At 42.7% G+C, this 15620-nt stretch overlaps 1 protein-coding gene across 4 annotated transcripts in view; it reads left to right on the forward strand.

Annotated features, from left to right (window-relative positions):
- The window catches only part of SLC4A11 (solute carrier family 4 member 11), a 94095-nt gene that overhangs the window by 35713 nt on the left and 42762 nt on the right, over window positions 1-15620 (forward strand). For 3 of the 4 annotated variants that reach the window (XM_026847094.1, XM_026847091.1, XM_026847095.1), the window contains exons 4-7: window positions 1956-2002; window positions 6548-6779; window positions 7427-7489; window positions 8035-8116. In XM_026847094.1, coding sequence (XP_026702895.1) covers window positions 1956-2002; window positions 6548-6779; window positions 7427-7489; window positions 8035-8116 — 424 coding nt within the window. The remainder of the gene's footprint in view (window positions 1-1955; window positions 2003-6547; window positions 6780-7426; window positions 7490-8034; window positions 8117-15620) is intronic. The other variant, XM_026847093.1, reaches the window with a different exon arrangement.

Raw genomic sequence — 15620 nt, forward strand, 5'->3', positions numbered from 1 at the left:
ACACACTTGAAACTGATAAGAGAAACAAAGCATTGCTGTGTGATAGGACAACATGAATTTCTGTTGCGTTTGCATACATCCGTAAGGACAAACTGCAGATGTGCAGATATCTCTTTTTTTTTTTTTTTTTTTTTTAAAACACATGCTTGCTATTGTTTGGGGTTGTGGGTATTTTTTGTCTCTCTAGAACTATTTCTTGCAAGAGCAGTAAAACCAAAACATGTTTTCTTCTCAATGAATATTTATGGCTTCCAGATCTTCCAGCATACTTTTGCATGTGTAATTAGACTGTAAATTGAGTAAGTGAACGTTGGAGAACTACAAATGTGAGAGCCTGGGGAAAATGCTTGATGTTTCTGGTTTATTTGGGTGCTTGCTTTTTAATAATAAATAGCATTTTATAGATGAAACAGCTTGTGTTTTCCAAAAGATGTGTCAAAAGCAGTAATAATTGGGGCTGTTTCACCAGAAGACTTGTCTAGTTAAGTGAATGCTTTTAATCACATGTGCACACCCAGGTGAACTTTGGGAGAAGTTGGGTGATGTAACCAAAGCCTTTGAATGCTCTTATTTTGTTCAGTGGGAGATGAAGGCAATCCTTTTCCTCTTCTCTACCGCAGGCAACTCCGTTCCCAGTCTGAGTTGCAGCCTTTTAACCCCACTGTAGACATGACTCAAATTCCTGTTTGATCAGGGATGGTTTTGGTTAAATCAGCTTTCTGTGTGCAAAAAAATAATCGCTGCTTTGGAGTTCTGGTGTGTTTGTGCGAGTTGCATCCTCAGTCAACTTATTTTTTTGGAGAGTAGTAGGACTGGGCTTTGAAGGTGCCAGTGCGTGTGGTCAGCCTGTGAAATGGGATGGGGTGGTTCATATAGGTTAGGATTTGGACATCTAGATCTGTAAAGGAAGCAAAACCCTTATCTGAACAGCTGTAACTCTGTGTTAAATCTCTGTACTTTTCCACAGCTTGCCCTCTGGAAAAGTTTTTGGTGTCTAGTGGGTTTTTTCCATGCTGTCACTACACTCATTTAAATGAAAACTGTTCATGTGGTTCAGTCTTGTGGGTTTTTTGGAGAGTGTGAAGATGAAGACTTAAGGAGAAGGGTGCAGAAACAGTACCTGTGGTACCAGTGATGCTACAGAGAAGCTGCCTTGTATGCAAGCAGTATGGAATGGGCTTGTGGCAAAAACAACCGGGTTTTATTTGTTTAGCTTATACTCCAAAAATTGCTTCATAGATACTGAAAGAAAATGTCAATGTTGGTGCTTGGAAGTTTGAACTGGGAAATTCCCGGGTACCCCATCCCTGTATCTTAGCAGCATATTAAGTGACATTTAATAGTCTCTAAACAGCAGTTTTCTTTCCCAAGAGCTCTGTTGCTTTACACTGAGATTTATGGAGGCAGTGTGATGAGTTGACAGGACATTAATGTGCTCATCTTCAAGTCACTGTGTGTGATCTCTCAGCCTGCTCCCTTGGAAGTGCCTGGGTGCTATTGTTGACTCTTAACGAGGACAAGAATGGTTTCCAAACGAGTATGACTCATGCAATCTTAGCCTCAATCTATCAAACAACATTGGATTAAATGATTACCTAAAGGATTAGGAGTTAGATATTTTTTGGAGGGGAGGCAGGGGGTGGGGAGAGAAGTGAAGAGTAAAAATACATAAGGAATCTGGGAAAAAAAAAACCCAACAAAAACAAACAAACAAAAAAATACCAAAAAAACAACAAACTGATCAGATAATGCCAAAGGCTGCTTCTGCACTTGGTTCACATTTCCAAAATGGGAAATGTTGTAAAAATTGAATTTCTGCTTTTCTCTAGAGATCATCCTCTGCCAAAAGAGTGATACTTCACCTTATTCTGAGCCTTCTGCTTGGATTCCTACTGCCTGTCAGGTATCTGCGATAGTAACGCTTACCTGATTTTATCTTTTTTTCCTCTTTTCAGCTGAAAGTGAAAGTGCTGGCTGCGTGTTACTGCACACATCAAGGAAGGTAAGTAGGGATGCTGTGTGATCAGTTTGTTTTTTTTTTCTCATGATCCAGAAGCACAGAAAACACTCTGTGGGGGTGGGGAGATGTGTGTTTGCTGTCTAAGCAGAAGGCGTATTAATGCCTCTTCCCTTGAATTCCTCTGTCTTGAAACCTAAAAAGCCATATGCTGCTCGTTCTCCAAACGATTTCTCTGTACTTCTGATTGTTCTGCTGCTTTTTGTCCCAGACAATTCCTTGACATGTTAATTCATCACTTTCTCTTCTGCAGCTGCCTGCAAAGGGATCCAAGCATGCACCATAGAGATTCAGGCTGCTGAGCTCCTCTCGAGCTGAAAGCAGAAACACCCAATAGACATTGCTGTGACTTGGTTTCCTGTTTATTCCAGCTAATCAGAGCTGCCTTCTTGAGGTTCAGCAGGAGTGGATTCCCTGGAAACGTGCAGTCTAGGAGGACAATTAGGAAACAACGCTTAGTTTACTCTCGCTCTCGAGACCACAACTCAATACCGAGCTGAAAATGCAGAAAAACCCTCCTACAGGCTGTGTTATTACAAACCTCTGACTACACAAGTACACAGAAAGTATGCAGAGAGGAAATGGGTTGATATTTAATACCACATGATGAAGTCTTGGTCTTTGGGGCTGTGAGACGTGGCTCGCGGTGCTTTGAGCTGTCTTGATTCTTGTCTTGTCTGCCGGTTGGAGGGGCTGGCTGGCTGTGTGAAAACTTGTAGTGTTGCTGATCCTGGTAGATCAGATATTGCAGGCTTCGTTGAAGGTTGTAACTTGGCTTCTTAAATCTGTGTACCAAAGCCTTGGGGGATTTTTAGGGAATCTGAGAGAGCTCTTGAATTCTGTGAGGCTTTTAAAACAGCTCAAACCCTGAAAAGGAATTTCAGCAGGCTGAATTAGTAGGGGGAGGAAAATGTATAATAGCTTTAGTAGAAGAAACCTTTCCCCCAAGTTTAAAAAAAACAACAAAAACCAAACACAACACAACCCACCACCACACCAAAAAAAAAACCCAAAACAACAAAACAAACAAACAAAACCCCTAAATGTTGTTTGATATTAAGTCATAAAAGTTAAAAAATAAGCTATCCTGTGCTCTCAATGGAAATGTCTTTGTCAGTAATTTGTCTTGTCTAATACTAGTGCCAAGGTTCTCTGAGTTGTATACACTTGACTGAAAGTAACCTAAGAACATAATCACTTCAAGTTCTAAGCCTAAATGCAGGATCTGCCTCTGATAAGAAATAGTTGGAGACTGCTAACGCATAAATGTCTCTTCTATTTTATTTTTCCTTTTCAGAGCTGTAGGATTCCTGCTTTTCTGGCCTATAGTTCATGCTTAAGCATTTTAGTGTGCTGTTGAGCAACAAATACAAGAGAGCTAGCATGCTTGAGTAGGGCTTGAAGAGTTTCTACTGCCAGTTTTTGCCCCCAGGGAGGACAAGTGGAAGTTTTGTGCTTCAGATACAAAGGAAATGTGGACCTGAGTCATGGAGAAGATGGCTCCAAGTGTCTGGGAGGGGGGAATCCCAAGAAGAGGAGTGGTGAGGTCAGAAGCTTTGTCTGGTGATGTTTTCCTGCTAGGTTGTTCCCATCTCTGGTGGTAGCCTGTGGTTCCTGTGCCCCCTCAGGAGTGCTGGAAGGCCAATTTGTGTCTCAGGCAAGTTGCTGTCTGGACTACACTTTGTAGGCATAAATAAGAAAAAGCTCCTTGACATAGTTGGAACAATTTAATCACCATCAGAGTGTATTTCTGAGGGAATTAGCCCCAGTGACTGTGGCAACAGCACAGGTAGAGCTCTGCTCAGGACAGCATGCTTTTTGGATACCCCTTCATGTAAGGTTCTTGCAGTGTCTATAAGTGGAGGTGGTCTCCAGAGCAGCCACCCAGCAGAGAACTTGCCTTTTGAGACTTCTTGAGTGGTGATAGCTCTTTTCTGCACAGATAATGTGTGCAACTTTGGTTGAGAGACCTGCCTGAAGTTGGGGGAGGCTGTTTCAACATGTTCCCTCTTCTTTGGCACAACAGCCTTTGTTCTGACCACGATGCAATGTGCAGCTCTGCAATCAAGGGTACTCAATGCTATTAAAATGGCTATTGGGTATCTGTCTTGGGTTTCTTGCTAAGCAGTTTCCAGGATCAAGTTTCCAGCATCAAGTATCCTGGTGTGACTTGACTATCTAGCTAAAAATATTTGTGAAGGAGCAATCATCAATCTCCCCTGAAGCCACTGGGTGTGCCGACTGGAACACTTCTGAGCTTTCTCTGAGGTGTTGCTGTGCCAGTGCTTCCACTAATTTGATTTTGATTTGTCTCGGGGAGTGATGTATTTATATCTTTTCATGAAGGCCAATTGCCTTGCGATGTTTAATGTGCATATTTTCCTCAATGTTATGGGAGTGATAATAAGGATGGGTATTGCCCCAATTTCCTATAAAGGACCAGGAGCAAGGGAATAAACCAGGATGGAGGCATGGAAAATTACTTACCCAAAGCATTGCCTGAAACCTGTGGCAGAGCTGGAGATGAATCTTTATGACTTGCAGTAAGCTGCTGACGGTGCCATCTTGTCACAACAAGCAAATGATGCTGTCATGCATGGGTCACTGGAGGATCAGTGTTGACTGAGATGATGAGGGCAGATAATAGCCCTCTTCTGAACACCGTTGATTCATTTCTCCTGTCTCTGAGCTATTCCTCAACTTTCTCCTTCCATTTTTCTGCTTCTGGTGGCTTCTCTCATGCATGGAAGAAATTGGTGACACAAAGCCACTCTTGCTTTTTGAAAGCTCCTTGGCACTGTGGCACTCCTGATGCTCTTAAGCTGCCTCATATCTCCATGGGTACCTTCTCTGTCATCCACCTTGTTAAATCCTCTCTAGGTCATTTGGCCTCTTTGCACCTACAGTCTAGGATGGACTCTGCGTGCCGGACAAACTGAAATAAGTGACCTTTGGGAGAAGGTTGCTGGTCGTGTGGTGACCCCATGAACACCAGTGTTAGCGATAGGTGTTTTAACCCACTCTCATGCAGTGATAATTTCAGACTGACTCAACTACTTGCAGTTATGATCTCTCTCAGGTGGAGTTATACCAGAGCTGTGTCACTCTCTCCTCTCCCAAGAGCAGATGGTAACAAAGCCTTGGGGGTGGGAGCTGGAATCCTTCAGAGAATCCTCCCTCTCAGGGATGCTGTGTAAGTGATTGATGCAAAGTAAAACAGTGCTAATTGCAATGGATGTATACTGACAACTTGATAGTTGCTGTGATAATTACAGTAATTAGTGAGATGTTAGCATCTTTTTCCCCTGTGTCTAGGCTATAAATGGAAAAGGTAGAGAGGGTATGTGTGAGAGGAAGGGATCTGTGAGTCAGGCTCCGGGATGGCCCTGTAACTTGGGGGAGAACGTGCCAAGGTCCTGGTTGTGGAGGCAACTTGGTGTCAGATTTGTACAAGCAATTCAAACCTTGATTCTTCCTGAGCTTAAGGGAAACTGAATGTTTAAATGTATCTTGACAATCTGGTTCTCAACGTCATAAATTCAAGCCTGGCTGGTTTCCCATCGGAAGGAAGATTCATATATCAAAGTGCAGTTCCATTTTCTCACTCAATCTTAAACTGTTGAAGGAGAAGACAGGACTGTCGGTCATTCCTGAACAGTACCGTGTGTGCAAACTCTGGATTTCCAAGGGCTGTGAAAGGGGAAAGGTGTATTTGTAGTTTGATCACTCAGTTAACAAACTTCACAGCTGACAGATACAGAGAGGAGTTGAGGTTCTGTAATAGAGCACGGCTGTTTCTTCCATCTGAAGGCTGTCAAGTCTGGGACAGCAGAGGGAACCAGCAGAGACTGAGAGATTCTCAGCCTCTGTCTGTCTCTTTCATTGGTTCAAAGCTAAGTGTTATGCACAAAGGAAGAAAAATTCCTTGGGAGTGGGAACAACAGAAATTTAGGAAGGGTCAGAAAAGGTGATGGGCTGGATGGCATTCCCCATCTATCCCTTCAGACTTCCTAACTGGGAGCACTGGAGGGAGATGGTTCCCAGTTTGAGAAGAACTGGGTTAGGTTGCACTGAGATGCATCCTGGTAATTTTTCATGCTGCTAAATCCCATTTCTTCCAAGTAACGTTTCTGCAAACTTCTTGAATTATTTAAACCCAAAGAGGATTTTAAATGCTACCTTAAGCATTTTTGCTTTTAGGCTAACTTATGTGCTTAATTCTAGGCAAAAAAAAAAATCCAGATTTTTTAAATTTGCTTTCTGTGTCAGGGTATAAATGGTGCTCAGGCATTCACCTGTGGTTACTCTGTTAGGATAATTCTTGAAAATGCAAACCTTTAATGTGTTAATGCATAATGCATAAAACTCCTTTCCTTCTATAATGTGATCTGAATGGCCAAAGTGATTCCAGAATCAGTGGTTGGGTGGCAGTAACCTCAAGAAAACTGCCAGTGAGCTACACAAATCCTAGGCCTTTGCTGTTAGGTGTTGTGTATAGCTGTCTAATGCTCTGACCTCTTCTTAACGCAGTACCTGAAGTTAAAGAATTTTGAGGAGGAAGTCAGAGCCCACCGAGACCTGGATGGGTTCTTGGCCAGAGCCAGCATCATCCTTGATGAAACAGCCACCTCCTTGGACGATGTTCTTAGAGAGATGCTGAAACACTTTGCTGAAGATCCTGAGAACATGGAGCCAAGCTGCAACTTTGAAAAAATCATGAGCACTTTATTCACAGATTCAGGGACCCCACGAGAAGGGAATGGTAATCAACTCTTAATTTGCTTTTGCCTGCGTGTTAGCGTTAAGTTATTGTCCTTTCCGTTGGTGATGTGTTGAACACTCACTACCGCATGGTCCCTAGACTTGCATGCTGCATGTGACACTGGGGGGGTATTTTTCCATGTCACTCAGACTGAAGGGTCTCATGTCTCTAGGGCTTTTATGTTTTGGGAGAGTCATGCCCCTGCTTCATTAAGATGACACGTAGCGGTGTTCTTTGGGGTGAGAAGTCTACAGCACTGGAGTGTCTTGTCTGTTTGGACCCCTTAGACTTGCTTGTCCTCAGACAAGTGTCCAGTGTTCTTCAGCAAAGAGACACTTGCTGGTGTCTCTTCAGAAATGGCTCCTTTGCCTTGTGATTCTCTGTCTGAATTCACACAGGCTGGAGAATTTTCCCTGGTTTGAATGAGCAATTGGTTGGGGAGGGCTGAGCCTTTGTGTTGCTCCCAGCCCACTGGAAGGGATGAGAGCCACTTTATTTTCCTCCAGAAACTCAACTAGGAGGTCCCTAGCCAACATTGTTGGCTCATGTGTCACCTTAAGCTGTCAGCAAATGTCATAGCATAGTCTAAACCGCTACTTTTTAGCCCAAGATGTAAAAAAGCTTAACTAAGCATTGTTTCTCTGTAGGCACCCATGATGTTTCAGAGTCAACAGGAATGAATATACAAACATGTACATCGCACCTCAAATGTAACTGTCACAGCCTGAGTGAATTTGTTTAACAGATATGTCAAGTCCTGAGCATGTAGTAAGCATGTTCATGCTTTGGTTACTTCTTGCTACCTGTCTTAGAGCTTTGCATTTATAATCTCTTTAATTTAGGCTTTCTGCCAATAAAGAAAAATTAAGCAGTGCCATAAAATATGAGAACAGTAATTAGGAAGAGGGGTAGAAAGGGCAGGGGATCCAGAAGGCAATACCTCTTCCAGTCCTGTCTGTCTGTGTGTGTTTGAATAATGCTAATCTAATAACCTGATGTCGCGGTAGGTTGATGTTGGGAGGAGAAAACAGCTGCCTTTCCGAGCTGTGAATAGTATCAGGACAGAATTCAAAAGCATCAGGACAAACGTTTCCATCTTTCTCTGTTGTCGTCCCCATGCTTGCATAAATCCACTGTGCAGATAAATAAGTACGCTTGGTATTAGTACTCGGCTTCCATTTGAAAGGAAATGTTACTTGCAGTTGCAAACCGAACGTGGACAGCCTGTAACGTTTCCCCTCTCTTCTTTTCCTAGTTCACCTCTTATCAGACACAATTCAAGGGGTCACAGCAACAGTCACAGGGGTACAGTATCAGCAGTCCTGGCTCTGTATCATGTAAGTACTTGGGTTAGACTAGCAGAATCCACTGGCTGCTCAAAACTTGTAACTCTTCTTGGTGATGGGAAGAATAGCAGTTCAGAATGTGCCTTTAAGTCAAGATGGGGATGCCCTCTCCATCCATCCTGGCCTGTGGGATCTCAGTCTCGGTGTTGGGTTACTCCTCTTTGCAAATGAGCAAGCAGTAGCCTGAGCAGAGATGACCACAGTCTCTACAGGGCATTAAGTTCTTGGATACTATTGAAATCTGGTGTTAACAAGCTAAGAATGGTGAAAAAAAAATGAGCCAGAAAATGCTAATTACTGAGAAATGTTAATGAGAAGAACTTCTGAAAGGGACAAGAAAACTGGTTCATGGACTGTTTTGCCTGCCAAAGTCTGGGAACTTGTACCAAAGGATTTCTTATGTCCTTTGAAAACATCTAAACGTTGTAACTGAAAATTGAAGACAGAAATTCTGGCACTACTTAGACACTGATTACTTTGTCTGACAATTAATTCAGATGGTGATTAATTGTCAACACTGTTAAACATTGGAACAGGCCCTTAAGACAGTAAGAACTGTCACCTGGGATTTACGAGACATGGTGGCTTCACCCCAGCTTCCCCTTGACCAAAACTGAGTTTTGAAATTGTCTCAAAGTCAAGCATGTTTCCTTCACGGGGGAAGGCCAGAACCTGAGTCACTGAGCCAACCAAAGCAATGTGATTTGACTGCTGTCTGTTGGTTTATGCGTATGCAGTTTCTAAGTCAAGTTGTCAAGAAATATATTAATTCCCAGAGAAATTACTAGGGTATGTTGGATAGATGCCTAAAGGCTCGGGGAGTACGTGCACATATTTTAGCCTTCACAGCCAGTTTGCTAGGACTATTGTCACAATAGCTTTTCTTCTACTAGCAGTTCCTACCCTCCGCTTATGGCTGGAAAAATGTATTCTGCCTTGGAAATAGATGTGTTTTTTAAAAAACAAACAACATTGAACCCCCCACTCTTCTTTCTAATCTCTTATGAAAGAAAGGTGTGGTCCTTAGGTAAAATGGAAGCTGTTGCATACCAGGGCTCGCTCTGTTCTGTGGAATAAGTGCACTGAATAACATCTGTGCTGCATGTGCTACTGTCACCTCTACTCTTGGCATGTACAGAGCAGCTTGCAAAAAGAAGAAAATGAGTTTATATAGTAAAATGATCTTCTGTACTGATCAGCAAAGAGGATTTGTGGGCAGTTTTCTCCCCTTTGGATGCCATAGGTAGCATAGCGTCAATAAGGACACGTACATCCAACTCTAGGAAGGGTGGAGGGTGGAAGTTTCTACCATGGCATGTGATGTGGCTCTATGGAAGGCTTTGGGGAGCATTGACTTAATAACAAAGCATTTCTAGAGGTCATGATACAAATGCTGTGATTATATACATGAAACTGAAAAGGGTAGGTTCAGCCTTTCTGTAGACAGTGTGCCAAAGCTTTAAATGCATCCATGTGAGTAATACTAGCCTCCATGACAAGACATGATTTGAAAAATAAGCTTACAGCCTGAAGGTGTCTTGTGCAAAACTTTCCTTGTTTCTTCCTTTTGTTACTCTGAAGAGGGAGAAGAAAGTGGTGGGAAAGCAGTGATGAGTTATTAACTATAATTATCTAATTATTGCACTGTATTTCTGCTGTAGCTATTGTGCAACAGATTGTGAGCCATATTTTTAGATCTTACATTTTTCTTGAAGTCAGATTGCAAAACAACTTCCAAAGCTCTAAAGTAAAAGGAATTTGTTGATGAAAAAATTTTCCATGTGAGTGGGAAGAACCTTTGAGATATCTGGTGTTCTTTATCCTTGCATTTAGCCTGTACTCTTTGCTAAATTTTTAAATTAGCCTTGCTGGTTTTTGTGCACCTTAACTAACTTTTTTAGTCCTAGTGGATGAGATAGGCTGAGTATCGTGTTAATGAGGAAGAGCAGCTCAGAGATACAGTTTTGGTAGTGTTGTTTCTGCATTGATTTTGAGGGGAAATACTAAAGCTGAAATTAGCTTAGAATCAGAAAGACACAACTTGTGCAGGATTTTCACTGAGTTGTCCAAAGCCTGGCTGTAGAAGAGCATTCCAAATGGATACAGAAGTTTGTTTCCCTCTTCTGTGCTGGAGGGAGGGCTGCTCTTTCTTATCTGACTTACCAGTGGGAAGAGTGGTGGGGAAAAACCTAGGCTGAAACAGCTGTTCTGCTTCTGTTGGAATTGGTACTTTCCTGACAGTTCCAGGTCTGTTGAACCATCAGCAAGGTTAAATGTACCATATGGATCTGGGCTGCAGCCACATGACACAACAAACCCTTGAGGAACTGAAGATCTCAAGGTTTGAACATTCCACTGAATTCCAGGAAAACAACTGGCTTCTGAGTCGCAATAGGCTGTAGGACTTTTTTTTTTTTTTTTTTTTGTTAAGAATGGTCAAAACCTGATCTTGCTGAAGCTGTACCAGGGTACATAAGCTTATGGAAACCTTGAGACTCCTTCATTAAGATTCTGCGTGGCTGGGAGTAGCGCAGTACTGCATGCCCCATTAGCCAGCAGTCTTCAGCTCTAGAAGAATGAAGGTTATTAGATATTTGTGTACGTGATGGTTTTCTAACTAGAATAGAAAGCAAATCTTCAGGGTTATAGATGAGCTTCATCAGTCAAGGACACGATCTCATACCTTAAAAACCACAAACACAACCCTTTCTTTCTCTTATTCATAACGTTTGCCAGAACAAGACGACACAAGCTGACATGGAGATGTCTTGCTTCACTGTGAAGCTGCTCGTTGATTGTTTCATCAGAGAATTTGGGATGAGGGGTAGCCAGACCCGTCCCAGAGTGGGGGATGTTGAACTGTTATCCTCAGATTTACTCAGTTGTTCAGCACGAGGGAGCTCTGCTGTTAGTAGGCGCTGAGGGAGGTGTTTGGGCACCCTCCAGCATGCAGTGACTGCAGCAGGTCTGTGTACTGCCAGGAGGGTGCTCGGAGTTGCCCGTGCACCACCCAGACCTACCATGATCCCAAGCCTGGAGGGGGTAAACTGGATGCTCTGCATGTCTGGATCAGGAAAGGTGGGGAAGAAGCCCCTGTGAGAACTATTGGTTTTGGTCTTGCACAGTTTTGTGGGTCAGAAAGCCCAAGGAAACCCCCTCCTGCCTTATCCAGTGGAGAGTGTGTGGAGAAGTGGCTCTCATCACAAGCCAAGTCCTATCACACCCAATTGCTGCTTTTGCTGTCTGACAAATGGAGATGCAAATGACTGTTCTTGGTGGCTTTTTTTCCCTTTGGAGTCAAGAATATCTAATGCTAAAGATGTTAAAGTAACTGTTAACTGACTGCTGGTGGATCTCTCTCCTTGATACCCTCCTAGGAGAAACACCAGCTGTGTGGGTTATTGAACAAATGCTCCCTGAGCTGAGTGGAATTCCCCAGGCATCACAACTTCCAGGCAATATTCTTCTTGCCAGGGGATATAACTGTTTTCTTCCAAAGCTGAATCCTTAGAAAAACACGAAATCGAGCTGCTTTATAGCCTGGATCGAGTAGTTGAAGAGCCATTTCCTTTGGCCGCATTGATAAGGCACATGGATTGGTAAAAGACTTATTTTCAGTGCATTCAACTGATTTGCTAAAGCTGTTTTAACAAACGAAGCAGAGGAAAAAGGCTTCTCTGCAAGCCAAGAATGGTTTAGTAGTTTGTGTGCTCAGTGTTGCTATAAAATTGCTTACTCTGATATAGTATGTCATTGCAATGATTCCTGTGGAGGAGTTTAACTTGGAAAAACCCAGGTAGCCTTTCAAAAACAGGTATTGTGAGGTTATTTCGGATATCAAGCAAGACTGCTGCTCAAATAGAGGAAAATTTAAGAGTATTAACTTCTCAGATTTAATGTATAACTGATGAGTGTGTGAAACGTTACTAATGGGTCTTTCCAAAAAAAAAGTAATGCAAAGCCTATTTCATGGTTTTAAGGATTTGTCCAGACCCAGAGGTTTGAGTCTGTAGAAAAGCCACGTTGCTTCTGATTTAGTTGTTGAATAGCTTTCAAATAGTCAGTTACTGTGTATTCCTCAGAATAGTGCCCTTTCTTTCAAAGAGCAAAATGGGATGCTGAGGGAAATTAAACAGTTCAACTGTTTAAAACAAATACTATACTTCAGAGGAATGATTACAAGAATTGGAGTCTTGTTTACAAGAGCCTCTTCTCTAGAATTTATCTCAATCATCTCAAGTATTTGTTGGGTCCAAAGAACTGATTAATTTTCTTTCTAGCGCCTGAGCCACCCTTTTTGGCCTGTTTTAGGTTATTCTGGAGAGCTGAAGCTCTTGCAGGTGCTGTGTTAATAAAAGGAGTTCTCAAATTCCAACCCGCCGTTAGGAATTTGAGTCTCAAAGGAGATGTGTTGAAGAGAAGGATGCCTGCAGCATGTGTGCAGGGCGGAGATGTCTCCTTATGCATTTACCAGTCCAAAACGATATCCAGCTTGGAGTAACTGTTGCTGAAACAACCCTCTGCCAAGCTGCGGGTGAGCTGGCTTGCTGGTCACAGCGTCATTCCTCACTTGCAAATTCTGGTTTCTGAAAGCTTGTGCCTGGAGCTGCTCCACAGAGGAAGATTTATTTGCAGTGGATGAGAACAAGAAGTGTCATTGTTGTTCTGCATCGGGACAGGAAAAGGCTGGCTAGCTGATTACCTCTGCTGGGCACTTTTTCTTACTGCAGGGAATAATTTGTTTCTGAATTAACTTCCTTTCTTGCCCTGTTTAAAGAGGGTTTCTGTTTCTCTTGGGTCTCCATAGTTTGACCCTTTTTATGATTTGGTTGAGAAATGTGTTATTACTCTGATAACATCTTGGGTGTGGGGCAGACCTGCAGCGTGTGTGACTCGGTGTATCACTGATTTTGGTGGAGCCTTGCCAGCTTTCGCCATCTGAGTGCCACGCTCAATGCCGCTAGATACACAGCCTGGAAAGAGAGGAGGACAGCAAAGCAGGAATGCGTGCTATAATTTAAATGCCCTTTTTATGAGCTCAATTATTGGAGGATCAAGATAAAATTGCTGAGAACACAACCTGACATTTCATTAAATCATAGCCCAGCATTTCCTTGTGTGACTAATACTTGGTGAAAATAGATTTTTCAGCTTTCTGGCCAAACCAAAGAGAATCAAATTTAGCTCAACCCAAACCAAAAAGGAGCTTGGAGGCTTTGGCCAAACCAGACTTGATTTAGAGTCAGCTGAAAATGTCTTGCTAGTTCTTAAGTTTTTTGGGGGCTTTGGCTATTTACTCTTAAGATTTATTTTTTTTCCTTAGTGGGAATTTACTTAAGTGCTTCTTGAAGAAAGTTGCTTTGTTTTGAAAGTAACTCTCCTCTTCGCCTGAACCGTGCTGACTTTACCTGCAGTCTTGGCATAACTTGGGATTTCTCCACGTGAACAAAATAACTTTTTTTTGTCCTTTAAAAATTTGCACAAGCCTAGCAGGGACTGCAGTTTTGGTTTATATGATAACTTTATATGGATTCAGGAATTAAAACAAAAGTGGGAGCTGTAGGTACTACCCAGGGAACGGGATTTGAGTTGGCTAAATAACAGCTTAAATTTGACAAAAAGCTTGAGATGCTGAATGATGCATGGGTAGAAGTGACTTGGCCTTACAACTAAAAGTTCTGAGACACTGGGGGTTTTTTCCCCACCCAATAAAGGGATATAACAAAGTGAGACCAGGCTCAGTGCAGAGGAGGCTGCATTCTGCACAAAGGCACTGTTTCTCCTCTCCATGCAGCAATGCCCAGGTACCTCAGACATTTTCTGTGGCACATGTTTAAACCTGGTTTTAATCTGGCTTACCCTCACTAAACCAACTCAGCCTGATTTGTAACGGTGGTATTGACTTAATTTGTGTCCACACATTGACCTCTAAACTAGATTGGCAGTTCTTCAATGCTCCACACTCAGCTTGATTGGTGTGATACTGGGATTCAGATGCACGTGTCGGTGTCAGTAGAGGTCTTTATGGAAGAAACTGTCTCAGGTGTGAGAAGTCTCAAAGTCCAGCACCATCGATAAAACTATTTCAGATAAAAATGGGTCGTGATGACAGTAGGTTGCTTGGTGTCCTGTGAATGTGCTCAGTGTTGCCAAATCTTCCAGCACTGCCTAAGCACTGCAAGACCCTCTTGTTGCACACTTGCCCAGTCCCTCGAGGTAACGAAACCGTGGGCTCTTCATGTAGAGAAACACAAGGTTTTGGCAGGACTGCCAAGAAAATTAGCTGGTATACAAAAACGATCCATTAACAAAGACCAACCTTTTAGAGTCAAGTTTTTCTCCTCCATACCCAAGAAGCTCTTGAGCTGAAGTGATGTTGTAGCCCTGTGGACTACACTGTTGGCAAGACTGTCACCTCTGGAAAGCAGAGCCATAGAGACAAGTTACCGGAGCTGAAACATAACCCTGTCACTTCAGGGAGAAAGTTAGCTACAGAAAAACATGTGTCTTGCTTAATTATTGCACTGTACAATAGATTTTTCCACATAACCTGCTGTAGTGCAACATGACTCCACATATTGTAGCTAGGGGAGCAGGGCTCTTGCACATTGGCTTTCTTGCCTCCGGTAGGAGGAAGCTGAAATTCTGGGGGGGCGTTTGTGAGGTTCCAGTTATTGGATTTACTCAAATGGAGAGGGAGCTGCTGAGCAGCACTGCCAAGAGATGGCTGGTAACCTGTACCTCCACAACACATACATGCTTAGGTTCATGTGTGTTCCTCAGTATCCTGCCCCTCTTCAGGCCCTGAGGCGTGTGTTGGTGGGATCAGCCCTCGCACTGTAATAAGTCTTCTCTGGCTATTCTTTGTTCTTCAGTAGTTTCTTGCTGTCTTCCCACTGCCTGATAGACATGGCAGGAAAGGGATGATGTCTGGAAAGTTAGTACAGCTCTCTGAGCAAGAAGTATCTGATACCTGTTTCTGGCCATCTCTGGAGTAGAAAATATGTTCAGAATGCCCAGAAAATCTTCCTTTTCAAAACAAATTAACCGGTGAGCTCAACATCTGAGGTATGAAAATACTGAGAATGGAGCACAAAATAAGGCTTATTTTTTTGCTTTTGATGCATTAACTATTCATTGTTGACCAGTTCAGGTAGACAGGGACTGAAGGTTGGACTGCTTGAAGGTTTTTCTGTTAGTATAAAGCCTGGAGTTCGTCTATCTTCCCCACTGGCTTGTTGAACTCTAACACAAAGAGACTTGTCTGCTGTCCAGCCACAGCAGGACTGCTACCAAGGGCTTTGATTTCCTTGTGAAAACCAGTGTTCTTTGTGCTCATTTGATCCCTTGGGAGGCAGGGACAAGGGCTGTTGCAGATCCAGACTATGGGTTTAGTTGAGAAGATAGCTTGTATTCTGAATTACTTTAGAAGAGATTTATTCCTAAATTTAGGATTTGCCTTGATCTTTCTCCCTTCCAAACCTGATTCAAGTAG

This window comes from Athene cunicularia (genome assembly GCF_003259725.1).
Source record: "Athene cunicularia isolate RWA chromosome 4 unlocalized genomic scaffold, athCun1 chr4_part1, whole genome shotgun sequence".
In the NCBI taxonomy this organism is placed as follows: domain Eukaryota; kingdom Metazoa; phylum Chordata; class Aves; order Strigiformes; family Strigidae; genus Athene; species Athene cunicularia.